The sequence below is a fragment of the Chlorocebus sabaeus genome, chromosome 13 (assembly GCF_047675955.1).
Source record: "Chlorocebus sabaeus isolate Y175 chromosome 13, mChlSab1.0.hap1, whole genome shotgun sequence".
NCBI lineage: Eukaryota > Metazoa > Chordata > Mammalia > Primates > Cercopithecidae > Chlorocebus > Chlorocebus sabaeus.
In genome coordinates this window covers 2684664-2701403 of record NC_132916.1, presented here as the reverse complement: position 1 = coordinate 2701403, position 16740 = coordinate 2684664, and the positions used below count along the sequence as shown (strand labels likewise).

Here is a 16740-nt window from a genome sequence, read left to right as displayed (position 1 = left end):
CAGGCCCAAAGAGAATTTCTTATACTATGAAGAATCCTATGACACATGAACAGTAAAATAATGCTTGCAATAAGGTTTTTGTTCCATAGAAATAATTCAGAGGGTTTATTTCTTTAAAAGATAATTACTTTGAGTATTAATATTGATCTTAACCACATGTTTCTGAGCATTTCTTAGCCCAGTTCCCCAGTAAATATTATTAATAGCACCTCATTATTTATAAAATTCTTGGCTGGGCACAGTGGTTCATGCCTGTAATCCCGCACTTTGGGAGGCCGAGGCAGGTGAATCACCTGAGGTCAAGAGTTCAAGACCTGACCAACATGGCGAAACCTCGTCTCTACTCAAAATACAAAAATTAGCTGGGCACAGTGGCAGGCACCTGTAATCCCAGCTACTCAGGAGGCTGAGGCGTGAGACTTGCTTGAACCCAGGAGGTGGAGGTTGCAGTGACCAGAGATTGCACCACTGCACTCCAGCCTGGGGGACAGAGCGAGACTCTGGCTCAAAAAAAAAAAAAAACTATAGAATTCTTGCTATGTAAGAATTGGCAGGTTACCCTAGGAGACCCTCTTCTGTGAAGATATTAGCCCTCTCCTTAATAAGGATAAGGGCAAATATGTGACTATGTAGGGAGCGACGCTATTTTAGGGAGCTGTCTTATTTTCTTAAGACACATCACAGGATTTTCAGGTAGGTAGTCAGATGAATGAGGCAGGTCCTTTCCTGTTTGGAAGCAGCTGAGTTTCATGAATTTGGGAGGCTGCCTGCACTGGTTTCTGCTCTTCCCTCTGGTCTCTCTGTGACCCGTCACCCCTGGCAGTCCAGGGCGTGCTTTCTCCATCCTCTGTGCTTGCTTGTGACCTGAGACGGTAGCACCATTTTGATGCCAGCAATGTCCCCATTTGATTTCTAGTCCAAACTTCTCGCACACTAAAGACTCAGATATCCACCTGCCCATGTAACATCTCCACATGGAGTCAAGTAAGACTTTGGGAGTGCAGCATGCTCAAAGTGAAATCTTTGTCTGCTCCACTCACCTTGCACTGCTCATCATCCTGCCTTCAGCCTTCCCCATTTCAGCTGATGCTTCGAGTTGCTCAGGCAGGAAACCACACAGTCATGCATGACCCCCTTTTTTCTCTGTTCAGAAACTCTACTGGCTTGACCTTCTCACAACCTGACCAACCTCTGTGCCCCTGTGACCAGAGCATCACTCCATTCCTGCCTGGGTCACTGTAAGAGACTGGCAGGACCCCTTGGTACTGCCCCCCAGTCCCTTCACAGGACAGCCTTGACATAGCATACAGCAGTCCCACGAGAACATCCTCACAGCCCTCCTGAGTCTTTTCCTTCACTTAGACAGGCGGTCCAAGTTTGTCTGGGTCTCATCTCCTCTTCACACCCTTGCCCACTGCCCTCCAGCCTGCCTGCCTGCCTTCTAGTGACCCTGCACACGCTGGGCCGTCGGGAGGGTCCCTGCCCGTCTCCATGGCTGACTCTCTTGGCACATGCAGGTGTCTCTCAGATGCCACCTTTCCACGAGGGGCCCACCTCCCCCACTGCTTCATATTGGAGGGGCCCACCTGCCCATGCTGCTTTGTGTCAACGGCCCACCGGCCTCACCGTGTCCTGCGTGTTTCTCTGTGGACGTGCTGTACACATTACTCACCGTTAGGCATGTTTGCGTCTTCTGGGTAGCGCCACCTCCATGGGAACAGTGACCTTTGTCCAAGTTTCTAGAAGAGTTCTGGAGCGTGCTAGGCAGTCGAGTGAGTGGGATCGGATTCCAGGCCAAGGTCCGAAGCTCCCGAAGGTGTGTGACCTTCCTGACTGTTGGCAGCTCAGGAGTAGAGCTGTTGATAGGTTGTCTCCTATTTTAACGACTGAGATGGTGTGTAAGTCACGTTCATACCAAAGTCTGACTTGCTGGAGGGATCTCCTTCAGCACTAGATTATGATGAAGTCCATTGTGTCTTTAGTGCTTTTCCTTTATATACCATGGGCAAATCCAGGACACCTGGAATTATCAGGACGTCTGTTTTCTCCCGGCAGAGTACTCTGTCCTGTCATTGGAACCTGTCTCTAATTTGAGTAGCCAGTCAGTTAGGACCATGGAGGTGGCGGTGACTGTGGCTGCAGCTTTGCCTGGCTACAGCCTTGAGAAGTAGCTAGTCCTTCCACCTGATAACAAGGTGTGTGACTCGTGCCTTCATCGCTCCAGGTTGCCACATAACTGCATATATTCCTCTCACTTCCTCATGACAAACCTGTTCTATGGCAGAGCACAAGGGCCTAAGCCAGCATGGAAGAGATTGACCCAGTGTCACACAGAGCAGGTGAGAGCCAGGGTCTCCAAGCCCACTGTGGGAGAGACTTGGCCAGTACATGTTGAATATTCCTCATCTGAAAATCCAGAATCCAAAATCCAAAACTCTGAGCACCGACATTATGCCACAAGTAGAAAATTCCACACCTGACCTCAATGACAGGTTGCAGTCAAAGCTTTGTTTTATGTCCAAAATTATTTCAAATATTGTATAAAATTACCTTTAGGCTATATATATACAAAGTGTATATGAAACAGAAATCAATTCATATTTAGACTTGGGTCCTGTTCCCAGGATATCTCATTATGTATATACAAATAGTCCAAAACTAAAAAAATTCAAAATTTGAAACACTTCTGGTCCAAGCATTTTGGATAAGGGATACTCTGCTTGTATCACATGGATCAAGTGAGAGTGAAGGTTTTAACAAGAATTTTCTGAATTCATATTAAGTGCTCTTTCTAGGACACAAAAATGCCTCTTTTTGTAACACTGTAGTGGCAGGAATCATTTTCTTGAAATTTACTTGGTTGACAAATCTCTCAGTGGCTAAGCTCAGGTTTGTCTTGTTAACACATTTTAATAGGTCATCTGCTGACTCAGAAAACATGAGAACTCACAGGAGAAATTCCTCCCCCTTGGGGTAATACCAGTGAAAAGATGTTTTCAAAGATTTCAGTGGTTCTGCTGCTTTCCTTACATGAAAACCCAAGCTAGGTCTTCCCGCCTATTCCGCTTTCCTGTTTTTGTTTGTTTTGCGTGGAACTGTAGAAATTGGGCATACCCTCTTGAGCATCCCAGGTATAGAAGGGGTTGGATTAAAAGCCTTATAAAAATTTCAAGCAGGAATTAGTAGGAAGCCTCATTTCAGAAGTATTTCTTCAGAGAAATCTATCTGTGGGAAGTCGGACTGTATTTTGTCTATTCAAATTGGAATGCCTCTGGAATGAAAATGGGCCCTGCCCAGAATATCAAAGCTGTAGTTTAGTCACAGTGCATCTTCAGGAAGTCTCAGTTTTACTCAAGGAATTAGGAGAAGAAATATGTTTGTATGATTGCGTAAAACAGTTGCCCTAAAAGAACTTCAGGTTTCTGTTGTAGGCCACACAGAGCCACACTGTCTTACTTGGGGATTATGCTGTTTAGTCTCTGCCACAAGGGCCTTTCACCAGCTAAGCTGTAGATCTTACAACTTCTAATAAAGTGGTCATTTTACTTAAATCTGAAAAACGTGTGTGGGCTGTGCTACAGGACGGGAGCTAGCACTTACTGAGTGCCAGGTGCTGCGGTGGATGGTTTTTCCTGTGTCATTTAATACACTCTGCCTCTGTGAGAGAGGATTTCGTTTTCCTGACGAGGAAGTCGGTCCCTGAGACATAGAGAAGACTTTTGCTCGGTCTGAAATCCAGGTGTTATATATTACTTACCAAAGGCATTCCAATTCAGTCATTCATTTGTCATAAATGATCTAATCAGGAGTTTTCTTCATGTTTTTGTCCTTAAAATTTTTTTAGCATGGACATTTTTAATGGGAGGGAGCATACGCAGAAAAAGTCTGTAGAGAAAAAGGCTTTTTAAGGGCTTTAACAGAGTCGTGTTTTTAGTAATTTGTCAAAAAGTAAAGGATGTTATGGCCCCATTTTATGTTCACATACCAGTTTCATTTTCATGATACAAAATTATAAACACAGATCTCAACAGATAGATAGATAGATAGATAGATAGATAGATAGATAGATAGATAGATAGATCGATCCTGAAAATACCTGTTTTGGGGAATGTGGACTACCTCAAGCTTGCCACATACTGGCTTTCAAATCCCAGCATAGTTCTCGATTTAGAATAACTTTCAGTCTGCATGGTCTTGATTCATCGGGTAATAGTTATTTTTTAATCTATTCTGCTCTCCCCTCAGATATCACTTCCTGCAAGGCTATTTTGGTAGCACGTAACTTTTCATTCTTTTAATCAAAGTGCTAATGTAATAGGCAGTTTGCCACTGGATTGCAGGGTGATTAAATTTGTAATTTAAATTAAAATATCCTTTAACTGTTCCTGAATATAAGTAACCCATACAATTCAATGTACTGTTTTAAGCTGTTATTTTGAGTAAATTAAGAGATTCTCATTTTTCTCATTAATGCTTTGTGAATGGTGGGAGTAAAGCAACATAGCTTTGAAGAGCAAAACAATTTATGTTTTGGAAATGGAAATACGTGAATTAGCCAAAGAGTGGAAAGAAACTGCCTTGATTACATTGGTGCTGGTTAATTTGCCTTCCTTTACGAATAGTAACTAATGAGCTGAACACGGGGAGAGGCTCCTTGCTTAGTGCATTCCAGATTTAGAAGAATAGAGGTTTTTAAGAAGAAAATGCCTGTTTATAGATTTATAAAAAATGATGAAAATGATAATTGTTCTGATTTCTTAAAATATACTTCTATTTAAGAGAACTAATGGACTCTACCATTGTGTAACACTCTCTTGCTCCGCACTTATTTTTAATTGGGGCTAGAAAATATTAACATAACTTAGTTTGTGCTTTGTGGGATAAGGATAACACCCATATTGCATTAATGCAATTTTACTTTCTACCCTAAATTACTTTTCTGTAGAATATTTAATATTCTCACTTGCTTTATTTTGCTATTTTTGTTTGGGCGCTGTTTCTCCTAGTTCTCCTAGTTTTTCCTGACCCCTGAAATCCTTGTTGAACGTTTCCATCCTTTCCTCTGGCCCCTCATGCAGGAAGCCCACGGGGAGCTGTGGCTGGTTCTGTCAACTCAGGGGCAAGGCATCACCGATGGCTTCCTTCTGGGTTCTTAGTGGCATCTACTCCTGCTATAACCCCCCCAAAAGCCAGTCATCCTAACATCCCTCTGGGGTATGGATAGGTTGTCTTAAAGAGACAGTTCAATTATTTGTCTCTTTGAGAAGGCAATTATAATTTTTTTCTAAGATGTTTTATTATTGTTTATTGACATAAAAAAGCCTAATAACACAGGTTAATTTATTCTTTCTCACCAGATACAGTGTTTTCTTCACAGAAGTCAAGGGAGAGTGAAGTTGTTAGATTTTTATTTAAAAAAAAAAATACAAACCACAGTTCAAATCCCAGCAGCTAACATTCTTATATTTCTGCTACAAAAAATGTATAGACAAACTGCTAATTCTGTAGCAATTGAAACACATAGGAATTTTCTGTAAGGGATTCCTGAAGTGGTTAGAGATTGAACTAGATGGCTTTAAGTTTCATTTTAATCCTATAAACATTGATTACTTCTTCATGATGTATGATAATATAGCTGTGGGTGTTCCTGTAGCACAGGTCTATACAGATAAGTAAATGGAGAACACAATTTTCAAAGTTGCCATTATTTTAGACTAGAATAACAGAAAAGCTGTGTATCCGAGACAAAAAGGGTGAGTCTTTCTGTTCTGCACTGGTTGTTAATCCAGGGTTCCTCTTTAGGAAAGGAATTTTCAACCTATGGTACATAGAGATGTGAGCAGAAGGATAAAGGAGCTAAAAATTGAAAAGAAGAGACTTAAGTATTTGAAGGACATCCTTAAGTATTTGAATGATAAGAAGGAAAGGTATCTTTTTGTGTTGTTTCAAAAAGGCAGAACTTGAATGACCAAAAAGAGAAAAACAGTCAGGTAATGAATTGTTAACGTAAGGACTTCTTGACTTGGGTTACCTGAAAACAGAATGGATTGTATTGACTGAGAGTTCAACATTAGGTCCAGACAGAAGAGCGTGAGATAGGAGGGTGAGATAGGGCTCCTTCCCATCTCCGTTTCAGGGTCCATGGTGCAGACTGTAGGGTGCTCCCATCTCAGTTTCAGGGTCCATGGTGCAGACCGTAGGGTGCTTCCATCTCAGTTTCAGGGTCCATGGTGCAGAGTGTAGGGTGCTCCTGAGTCAGGAGGAAATTCTTGAATCCGGGGTGGGATCTGGAGGGACCTGATGGCAAAGGGCAGAGGAAAGAGAGTGGCAGGCCTTGGTCCCCAGGCAAGACCGATGACTGCCCGGCCCACTGGAGTCACATATGCTGCTTCTGTCTCACCTATGCAGAGGCAAGTGGGGGCCTCCCTCTTCTACAAGACATTCATAGTGGAAATTGAAAAGGGAGAGGGAAGGAGGTGTTTAAGTGTGTTCTGCAGGCCCATCAAGTGGGGCCTATCTGTTTGAGCCTGTTAAGTTACGTGAACGGGTTAACTAAAAGTGTTCCAGTAAAAGAATTGTGCTTGTTGAATGTGTGAGTGTAGAGGATAAATTCCATCTTATAGCCATGATTAATGGAGGAATAACTCTGGGATTTGTGACAACAGTTTTTAGGTAATTTATTTTAAAATTGTAGAGCTAAAAAAATGTAAAAAGTTTTATCTTCCAACAGTGATTTTAACCTGGTATTTTGTATTTAACTTTCTGTGTGTATGTGTATATGTGTGTCTACTTGTCTTAATGTGTGCATTTTATGTCTTGTGCTGGTGGAGTTTGTGGAGGGAGATTAATGTCAGCCTGTTGTTAGTTGCAGGACGAGGAGCGGAGGCGGCAGCAGCAGTTAGAAGAGATGCGCAAGCGGGAAGCGGAAGACCGAGCGAGGCAAGAGGAAGAGCGCCGGCGGCAGGAGGAGGAGCGAACAAAACGAGACGCTGAAGAAAAGGTTATGGTCCTCTAAGGGCAGCTAGAATTTTACCAAGTTAGCCTGAACGTAATCGATTGGCTGGGGCAGAGCGGGCTGGAAGTTCTGTGTGTCTTAAGAAGCACGAGGCAGAGCAGGGCCTGGCTCCCCCAGCTTTGTGATTGGACCAGCAACTTTACCCCGTCTGGCCCACCTACCTCTCTTCTGGACTGTCTCCAGATCCCCTTATCTGCCAAGTTTTGTCTCCCTCAAACTTCTGAACTCTTGGGTGTGTGTAGCAGTGAGCCTCTTTGCAAAGGGTTCGTTTCCTCGGGCACTCATCTTTACTGGACATGGCCCAGCTTGTCATTGTGAAGGTGACATTTGTTCAGTGATTGCTTAAATGGCATGTGGACCGTGGGAAGCAGTAGAAGCATAGTGAGACAGTTGGCTGCCATTCAACATTTCAAATAGATGGTTTACTCAAATCACTCACTTCTGGTTGATGGTAAAGAGAGCAGATGGCTTAGAAAACATGATACAGGAAAATTTAGTATGTAATCCAGTAAATATTCTGAGTTATTTATTTTCATTTGTGTGTATGTGTTTTTAAGTCAAGTAACCCTTTTAATTGAATTTTAAAATGACAGCGAATTTTGACATTCTGAGAAATGGGGATTTTGAGATGTTTCTCTCCATATCTCCCTTCGTCCTGTGTGTGGCCAGTGCCCTCTGGATGAAGAGGCTGTAGCCATTGAGCTCCCTGTGGGGGCCTGTTTCATCCCGAGGGGACTGCGTGTTGCCCTGTGTGGTTTGAGAGAAGCTGCTCTTCTCTGTTACTTCCCTTCTGTGAAGGTAGAAGCTTTCAGTGTTACAACTTCTGATGGCGGAAAATTTAGTTTTTATTAATAATTCCTTCTTCGAGAGTCTAGTGAACTCTATTAATAGAACAGTGTACTGTTCACAGAAAAGAACTTGTAGGGAGTTTTTTGTAGTGATATGATCTATTAGGATATAGAGCAATCTAAGAGTAAGCTTGATAGACATGATGTGACTTTACTTAAATGGAGTAGAGTGAATAAGGACACTCACCTGTGTTGAAATTGGTGATTTCTGCATTTCGTAGACCTTTGCCCTCTAAGTTTATTATCATATTATCTGTTGACTCTGAACAGCGTTTGAAGTCCTTTCAAAGAGTTTGAGCTTTCAGGATTAGGTTCCCCTATGAGTCTTTCACTTGTGTAATGGTAAGTCAACATTGATGATCTTTCTAAGGAAATCAGATTTCCAAAATGCTGAGCTGCTTGATGTCTAAGTGTTGATGGTGTTTGCTGTTGCTTTGCTGTTCCATGAAAGCACTCCCTGGCTGCTTGGAGGGCTGTATTTTTCCACGTCAGTGCCAGCTTGGCTGTCCCAGGCCCTGCACAGTGCCCATTGTTATAGCTGGGCCCAGTCCTGGCCACGCTGGAGCCTCGATGGGGGCAGCTGGGTTGTCACGGCAGCACAGAGCACATGCAGAGAGGACCAGGCCATGTTTTTCCTATGTTGAGAAACTCTTGGGTTATTTAATTTTTCCAATGTGTTTTCATAACTCATGATATGTCAAATACACTTGTGTTAGTAACTGCTTCAATAATTAAGTGGTCACTGTAAAAAGAAGGCGAATAACCTATTTTTATATCAGAATGTCCAAAATTCATGGGTTTGCTTTGTTATAGAAAAATGTGCCATTCATTTGTTGGGTAGAATAAAGTCGTCTTGTAATTGTATCTGCTCTTGGTATAACTAAAAGAGGATGTTTTGATTTCCCCTAAAATGTTATCAAGCAACTGTTCTTCATGTTAATACTAAGATTCTTGATAGTTCAATTTAAAAGCCACAAGAAGTCATTCTGGTTTATTCCTCACTCCAAGGGAACACTTACTCTGTGTAGACAAGAAAATTAGAGTCTTCCTTCAGGATTTCTAAACATAGAGCAAGAAGATTCAATGAGAAATTGGACTCAGAGCAGTAATTGGGCTGGCATTTATTCTTAAGAGTTTCCTCCCTCAAAAGGTGGAGTGATATTGCATATTCACTTGTGTGTGTGTGTGTGTGTGTGTGTGTGTGTGTGTGTGTGTGTGAGTGAAAATACAGCATGAAATTGAAAATAGGACTAACAACTTTTCACTGAATGCCAGCAAGGTCTCTCAAATTAGTTTTCTTTGGTTGAACGAATTTAAAATTCATTGTACTTCATTTCACAGCATTAAACATTTACTCGAGGCAGTTTATTCTGTTTGCTCTTTCATCCCCCTTATTTACTTTTTTCTTGTGCTCTAAAACTTTTGTCAATCTTTAACAAAACTGTGCTGTTACCTTTTTTTAATGTTAAAATAATTTTAACACTGTCAACTGTAGTTTGTGCAGATGTATGTGAGAAAAACACGTACAGTATGTGTCAAAATATATTTGAATCTCTTGTTGCTGTTGCTGTTAATTCCTGGCTCTCTAATTTTCTGTCTGTCAGGGAGTTCATTAAGATTTGAAATATAAGTTTAGAACTATGGAAAGCATATTTGTTAGATTGTTACTTTGGGAGAATGAGTGTTTTTTGGTTTTGTTTTTTTTTTTTCATTTCTGGTTTCCTGTTGATCTCCTTCCTAGTAACCGGAAGTAGACAGGGTGGTTCAGTCACGTCCTCCTTGTCCAGGAAGGACTGCTCCTCTGCATTCATGGGGGCTCAGTGAAAAAGAACGCAAGTTTGCCTTTCGGAAAGTGCTGGCTATAGAAAGCCAGTCACAGCCTATTTTTAGTTTTGCGTTATCTTTAAACACTGCAGTAACAGGTAAGTTCATATCCTGCCAAAATCAGAAGAGGAGAGAGAGAAGGAAGTAACAGGAGCATGGAGGAAGGAAAGAAGGAAAGCAGAGGAGAATTCAGTCCACTGGGATAATGGAGAGACATAAGTGACTGGGAAGCAGGAGGCTGAGAATTAATCCATTCCGTGCTTTTGAGCAGTTTTCTGTCAAATAATCCAGAATAGTGTTAATTACTTGTAAGCCTAGGGAGAAGACTCCGGATGGACCTGCTGCTTCTGTTATATAGTAATTGTAACTATTCACCTTTGACGTCAGTGTGATGATGAGGATTGTTCCCTTTGAAGGCCCAGTGGGTCGGCTGTTCCCTTCTGACCTCTGACCTTTGCACTCTTGTCTATTCCCGCCCGCAGAGGCGACAGGAAGAAGGGTATTACAGCCGCCTGGAAGCTGAGAGGCGCAGACAGCACGACGAGGCGGCGCGCAGGTTGCTGGAGCCCGAGGCACCTGGTCTGTGCCGCCCTCCGCTTCCGCGGGACTACGAGCCCCCGTCCCCGTCCCCCGCGCCCGGCGCGCCTCCTCCCCCGCCTCAGCGAAATGCCTCCTACCTCAAAACCCAGGTCCTCTCCCCCGACTCGCTGTTCACTGCCAAGTTTGTTGCATACAATGAGGAGGAGGAGGAGGAGGACTGCAGCCTAGCAGGTCAGGATAAGTACTCCAGCACGAGAGTGTCTCATGGGGACCTTCTTCCTGCCCCTCTTAAACCACGGCCACCCCCCTGCCAGCCACGCCCGGCCTCCGATGGCATCTTTCTCTCGAACTCATTCCAGCCATCCCCAGCCAAAGCCAACAGTACTGCTCACAAAAAAGGCCAGCCCCTGCCCCCTCCAAAAAAATCCAGCTCCTACCATCCCGGCCACTGCAAAGGTAGAGGTAAAAGAGTGACAAATCAGCTCTCGTTGTCTTAATGATTGGAACCTCAGCATCTCTCTGCACACTTGCCCTGTAGTATGGTCCATGGCGATCGTACTTGCTTTGGAATTTGGATGTCACATGATCACTGGTCTCAGCATGGTGATCCTCTGCCTCTGATTGTAATGTTCTTTGCTAATACTCTTTGGTAGATATCTTAGTACTCCGATTTCGTTTGCACTTTAAAAAGTTCCATTTCTTTGATCAGCTGACAATCAGTCCTTCTCTGTTGTTCCCAAATCACTTGAAGTACTGTTGGTCTTGGCTTTCATTTTCTATCTCTACAAATGACCTTATATTTGTTTGAACAAGTGCCTTTTCACACATTGTAGTGTCTCTAAAGACAAAGTGTTATAATTACATTATAAGTTTCCATTATTTAGTATTGGTAGAGCTTTCTGTTCTGGATTAAGTAGCCTGTGGAATAAATCATGCATTCTCATGGTGGTTTGCTTGGTGTGGCTGGAGCATCTGCTAAGCTGGTTAACTGTTGGCTTCATAACCTCCGTGCAGGCTGCCTCACGCCAGAGTCCAGAGACCCCAGTTACAGTGAAATTCCTCTCATCCCCTTTTCCTCTAACTGGCTTCACTGCTTCCTGTTACTTGCACTCTTAGCACCTAGTAACACCAGCAGCCAGACCTTAGCAGGCGTGCAGCTGACCTTAGGGAAACCCCCTACGCTGACTGTAGAGCAGGACAGTTCTGCAGGGGCAGGGCCTAGAGGCTGTCACAAGCATGGGTTCAGTAGTCAGTGTTTTCGAGACACCATGTTTAAAATAGAGCTGAATTCATAAGGATTCAGATTTCACACTTACCTTACCTTAAATGGGACTGGAATTCTGGCACTAAATATCTTCAAATACAGGATTATTACTTTTAATGAGTGTTTGAGAGTCTTCTGAATCCTGTATCATTCTGCATAAACAGTGTATGGTACTGGACAATTCTGAAAGAAGAATAAGACTCAGTGTAACTGTCAGTCTTACTCAAATAACAGATGAATTTTGCCAGAATTCTGTCTTTTTCCCCCCCGGTTCAGAGCTTTGATCTACTTTGAAGGTTTAATATATAATAATATTAGGTTGAGTCACCTCGGAAGCCAGGATTAAATCACTTTATGAAATATCTGTTGTAAATATCTATAATTTAGTACCTTTCAGAGAAATTTATGGAATAATGGTACATTTTGAAGCAGGATGCCATCAGTCTCCTTGTATGGAGTTTTTATAAGCTGAACTTAAGATGACAGAAATGTGAGGTTTGGTAGCCAAGTATTATAGTGAGGTGTCACTGCTCACCATCTTGGCTCTCAGTCCTACCACTGACCCTTATTTTACTGCACACGTGAAGTACCACACAGGACCAGGTCATAGCCGACATCTGATTGCTCCGCCTCTTCGAAGACTTCTTCGTAATGTACAGAGCCGTCTGCACCGTGTGCAGAGCGCATTCTGACCTTGTCCTCCTCATTTCACTGGCGTGGTCTCATCCCTTGCGCAGCTCTGTTTCTGTCGCGAGTGCTCTGGTAACGCTTGCTTCTGCAGACGGACTCGGCTTCTTCCACTGGGCAGTGAGAGGAACAGCATTCAGGTGTGAATTGGAATGAGTAACACCAGATTTGAACATAGCACTATATGAAAGATTCATCACTAAAGCTTTTTGAAAATGATCTGTGACTTGGAGTATTCATAGAGAGTCAGCTAAAGGTATTTGATACTCTTAAGTCTAAAAGTTCTGAAAATTTTGAAGAATTAATTTTACCAGTGGAAAAAGCCAGTATCATTCTTAAAGCTCAAAAGATATGACGCAATGTTTTTAAAAATAAACAAGATAAAAAATTTGGAATTAAAATGGAAAAAAATGTCTCCATGCAGTAATTTATCTAAAGGCCCGCTATAGATTGTCATAAGGTAGAGATGTGTTTCTGTTGAATCTTTTGAGTCTTTGCTGAGGATGGCGTCCTCCACAGTGGTGGTGGGAAACCTGAGTAAAGGTGCAGTGCAAAGAGGCGCCCTTCCCAAGGCAGCTGTGTCCCATCTGCAGTACGTCAGATAAGTTCTGCGCAGCAGGGCCTTTTGTAGAAGAAGAGAAACAAAAATGTATTTTTGTGCAAGTTGTTTGGAAAAGAATTTTAATGTGAAAATATTGTACTACTTTTGTGGCCCGTGTAATCCAATATTCATTGCTGTCAGTGTTTGCTAAATAGTTTGAGCATTTGTTACTCCAGCCTGTATTACACTGTCAGCAGATTTTTCAAGTGTGAATTTTTCTAATGCTACAATTAATAGAAATACATTAACACTGATTTACTGTATTATGATTTTAACAATATGACATTGATTGTTACTTGGATACACTTAGTGACATTATTACTTGGATACATTTAAAACTTTGTATCTGCATCACATCTTTTGATCCTTAGCAATCCCCTGAAGCCAGTAGGAACAGGGCAAATGTTGCCGACGGATTGATGTTACACTCACCCAGAACGGGTTGATGTTACTACACTCACCCAGAGTTGCTTTGCTGTCTGAGGCAGAGCGAGGCCATGGGCAGTATTCCTCTCTCATAATGAAGGGCGTCAGGTCAGTTCTTTAGCACCTTTTGAGAGTAGTAATTAGATTACTCAGGCCACCAACAGAGATGAATTTCAAATTGATGAAATTTTGATACAATATGAAGGGTCTTTTACCTTCCTGCTTATTCAGTAAAGGTATTTTTTTTATTCTCTGAGCACTGCATCTTTATCATGAGTAAAGCTTAGAAATAATGAAGTACTTTAACTTGTACTGTTTCTTTCATGGAAAAGGACCAAACTCTTACCCAGGATCTGCCGGAGCAGCTGTTGGAGCCCATGACGCATATCGGGATGCGAAAGAGAAGCGTTCTAAAAGGTATGGACGGTTGCGCTAGACAAGGAACTTCATCTGTACCTGATGACCCCTTTCACTCTTCACCGCACTTTTAAATTATATAAACAGACTTCATGGCTTCACTCTATGCCCTCACCTCGATTTTAGTTAGAAATGCTATTGCCCCAAGTGTTCTTAAAACAGTGAATTTGAACTCATCAGAAAAATCATCAGTACCATTCTGTAACTTGTTATTAACTTTGGCATATTTATAGATGCATCTCAGGTACATGTAAGATTCCTTAAAATGCTGTATTTTAAAACTGTACCCCTCAGGTTACACTTGTTTAACTGGTAAGAATTGCCTGCTTGCTAAAATCTAACTTACAAGGTTTTTGAGAGTTGACTATGACTGGGGAAAGTTAATGTTTTAGCCAAGAAAACATGTTGCCCTTTTTTTCTAGATGTATTTAAATACAGCCACTGTGATTTCAATTGTAGGAAAAGTTATAGCACAATTCAACAAAGAATAAGTCTGAAAATTTTAATTGCCGTTATGCAAACGTATGTAATTGTTGACAGGTTGTTTCTAGTTTGTCCAGTAATCTTTCGTATTGCCCTCTTCTGCAGCCAAGATGCAGATTTACCTGGAAGTTCTGGGGCCCCTGAAAACTTGACATTCAAGGAACGCCAGCGTCTTTTTTCACAAGGTCAAGATGTATCCAATAAAGTGAAAGCCTCTCGTAAATTAACAGAACTGGAGAATGAACTGAACACAAAATGAAAAAAAAATGAGGAGGACACTTTGTATTTACCCCAAAATCTTCTCAGTTGTGGGTTTGTAGGTGCGAGTTTGAAGAGGAAGGAGGAAGGGGGTTATATTTCTAAGTGATTTACAATTTCTGTTTCTAAAATTGTTGGGATTTAGAAATGTTTCAATTCCAAGAAATTTTATTTTACTTTACCATGAGATTGCCGTTTACGTAACTTAAACACTGTCTAGTTTCTTAATTATCTAACTCACATGAGGATAAGTTTTTTGTTGGTTTCTTTTTTGGAGTCCTGAGTTCAAAGGGGACAGAACTAAGGGCAGGAGGAGAGAATGGATGTGTCTTCTTTCCCATCTTCCCCTCATCATCGACCGAGGAGCACAAAGAAGTTCTGTTTCTGTTTTTTGTTTTTTTCAGGAACTTGATTTTAGCCGTCAAGCAGAGAATAGCTTGAACTATTCAGACTGTTGTTGGCACTGCTTAGTAGTGACCACACATTCTTCTACCCAGGAAGGAACATGTGACGACATGCTCCTCCCATGTCCCCTGATTGTGTCTGTTCCCACAATATCCTTCTAGTCTGTATCGTGAAACGGCTTAGGCCAAACTTCCTGTGCGATGACGCACATCCGAGACTGTTCCACTCATTCCTCGCAAATCTGAGCTCTTCTGATCAGTTCTAAATATTTGATTAATTTTAATTCTGAAAGAAAATTCTGAGGATTTAAGCTTAGGGGATTTTATTTTTATAAATACCAGATTATTGTTAGACTTAATAAATCACTGGTAAATTTAAAGATGACAGTTACATTACAAAGTTAACTAAACTTCAGCTGTTCCCAGGCATCTGTAAAAGAAGATATCTTGATTGGAGCAATGTTCGTGTGACTGGGAACGACAGAAGAATGGGAGATGAGTAGGAACCCCTCAAGCACAGCTGTCACTCAGACATTTTTAATTTGAAAAAGAAAGAGATTTTCATGTGTATGCCGTCAAGAAAAGGAAGGAATTCAATTACAGGGCATCTGTAACTTAAATGTTGTAAGAATAACTCATATGGAAGTTCAAGCTATTTTTATACTATAATAGAGTTATTTAATTTTAATTTGTTGAATTATTAGTTACCACTGTTGTTTCTTCAGCTGTGGATATGTGGCTGATGTTGGGGAGACGGACCTCAGTGTGTTTTATATTGTCTGGTGTTAAGATGATAAATTACTTTGTGATTACAAGCAAATTTTCTATTTGACAAAGCCCTTGGTGGAGTCCAAATGATTTTTCTGTACCATATTGTTCTCTTACACATACGTATGTTAGGAAAATAGGGACACTTTCAAAGAGAAGCATAGGGGCTTTTACTGCCTTCGAAATCACTTTTAATAAGAGTTGTATGATAAATCATTAAAAATGCGAGTGTAAATATTTTTTTATGTCTATCAGGGTTTTTATTTGAAAGTGTGCTCCTACCATTTCCTTGTTTGAGTAAGAGAGTGAAATGGTTCTGAGTGTTTAGGAAGGATTTGCTTGCTTGCGGCAGAGGTTCTAGGAAAAGCAAGCGCCTCCCAAATATCTTGAGAACACTGGCAGCCTTATGGCCACTAAATCCACACTTTCTTTAAAGAGATGCAGATGAATTACTTTTCTGTTAATATATAGAAAAATACACATGAGAACATGCAGATACATGTAAATATCTACATACAGGGATATTTGTATGCGTGGTTGTGAAACCCAAATACAAGTGGATTTGGCCATCTTTGGGCAGTGAGGTCAAATGTGAATATATGTAAAAGTGCTTTTCAAAAGTGTGCATTACTATGAGAAAACATCAAAACTGCTGTAGTTTTCCATTTCTACTGTATTTCAGTTGCAACCTATTTTTAATAAACTTTGTATGTATTTAAGTGTATTTGCTATTGTTTTGAAAGTGCTGACAAAGTTTATATTTGTAACATCAGCCTTCCTCGCCCATCTCTTTCCATCTTTCTATTCTTCATTAAACACTGAGTATGATTTCTGTGTCAGGCAGTGGTTTTCATTTGTGGGGGCGTGTCGTGTGCCTCGTCACACAGGTGTCTGTGAGTCTCATAAGCCGTTCCACTGCCCGGGCCTTCCTGATTCTTCCTTGATCCAAGCAAGCTCAGGTGGGCATTCAAGCCATTTCTCAGTGACACTGTCTCTTGGTGGCCTCTTTGAAATTCCTAAAATATCCCCAGTAATAAGTAAATGGTGTACATAAGGCATCCTGGTGAGATGTGTCTTAGTGCAGGAACCCACTCAGGACAGCCTCGTGTAAAAGGGTATGTTTGATTGTAAAACTGCACAAGCCACATTATGAGGACCTGTGAGCTGCGGGAGGCATGTGCGGGCGGGACCTTCCATGTGGACGG

At 41.6% G+C, this 16740-nt stretch overlaps 1 protein-coding gene across 15 annotated transcripts in view; it reads left to right on the top strand.

Annotated features, from left to right (window-relative positions):
* Positions 1 to 16363, top strand: part of AFDN (afadin, adherens junction formation factor) — a 141962-nt gene extending 125599 nt beyond the window's left edge. For 12 of the 15 annotated variants that reach the window (XM_073022272.1, XM_073022269.1, XM_073022270.1 and 9 more), the window contains 4 exons: positions 6866 to 7000; positions 10170 to 10458; positions 13538 to 13622; positions 14211 to 16363. In XM_073022272.1, the coding sequence (XP_072878373.1) occupies positions 6866 to 7000; positions 10170 to 10458; positions 13538 to 13622; positions 14211 to 14364 (663 nt within the window). In that variant the 3' untranslated portion in view covers positions 14365 to 16363. The remainder of the gene's footprint in view (positions 1 to 6865; positions 7001 to 10169; positions 10459 to 13537; positions 13623 to 14210) is intronic. The other 3 variants (XM_008007846.3, XM_008007845.3, XM_008007842.3) reach the window with 1 other exon arrangement.
* Positions 16364 to 16740: the final 377 nt, after the last annotated feature.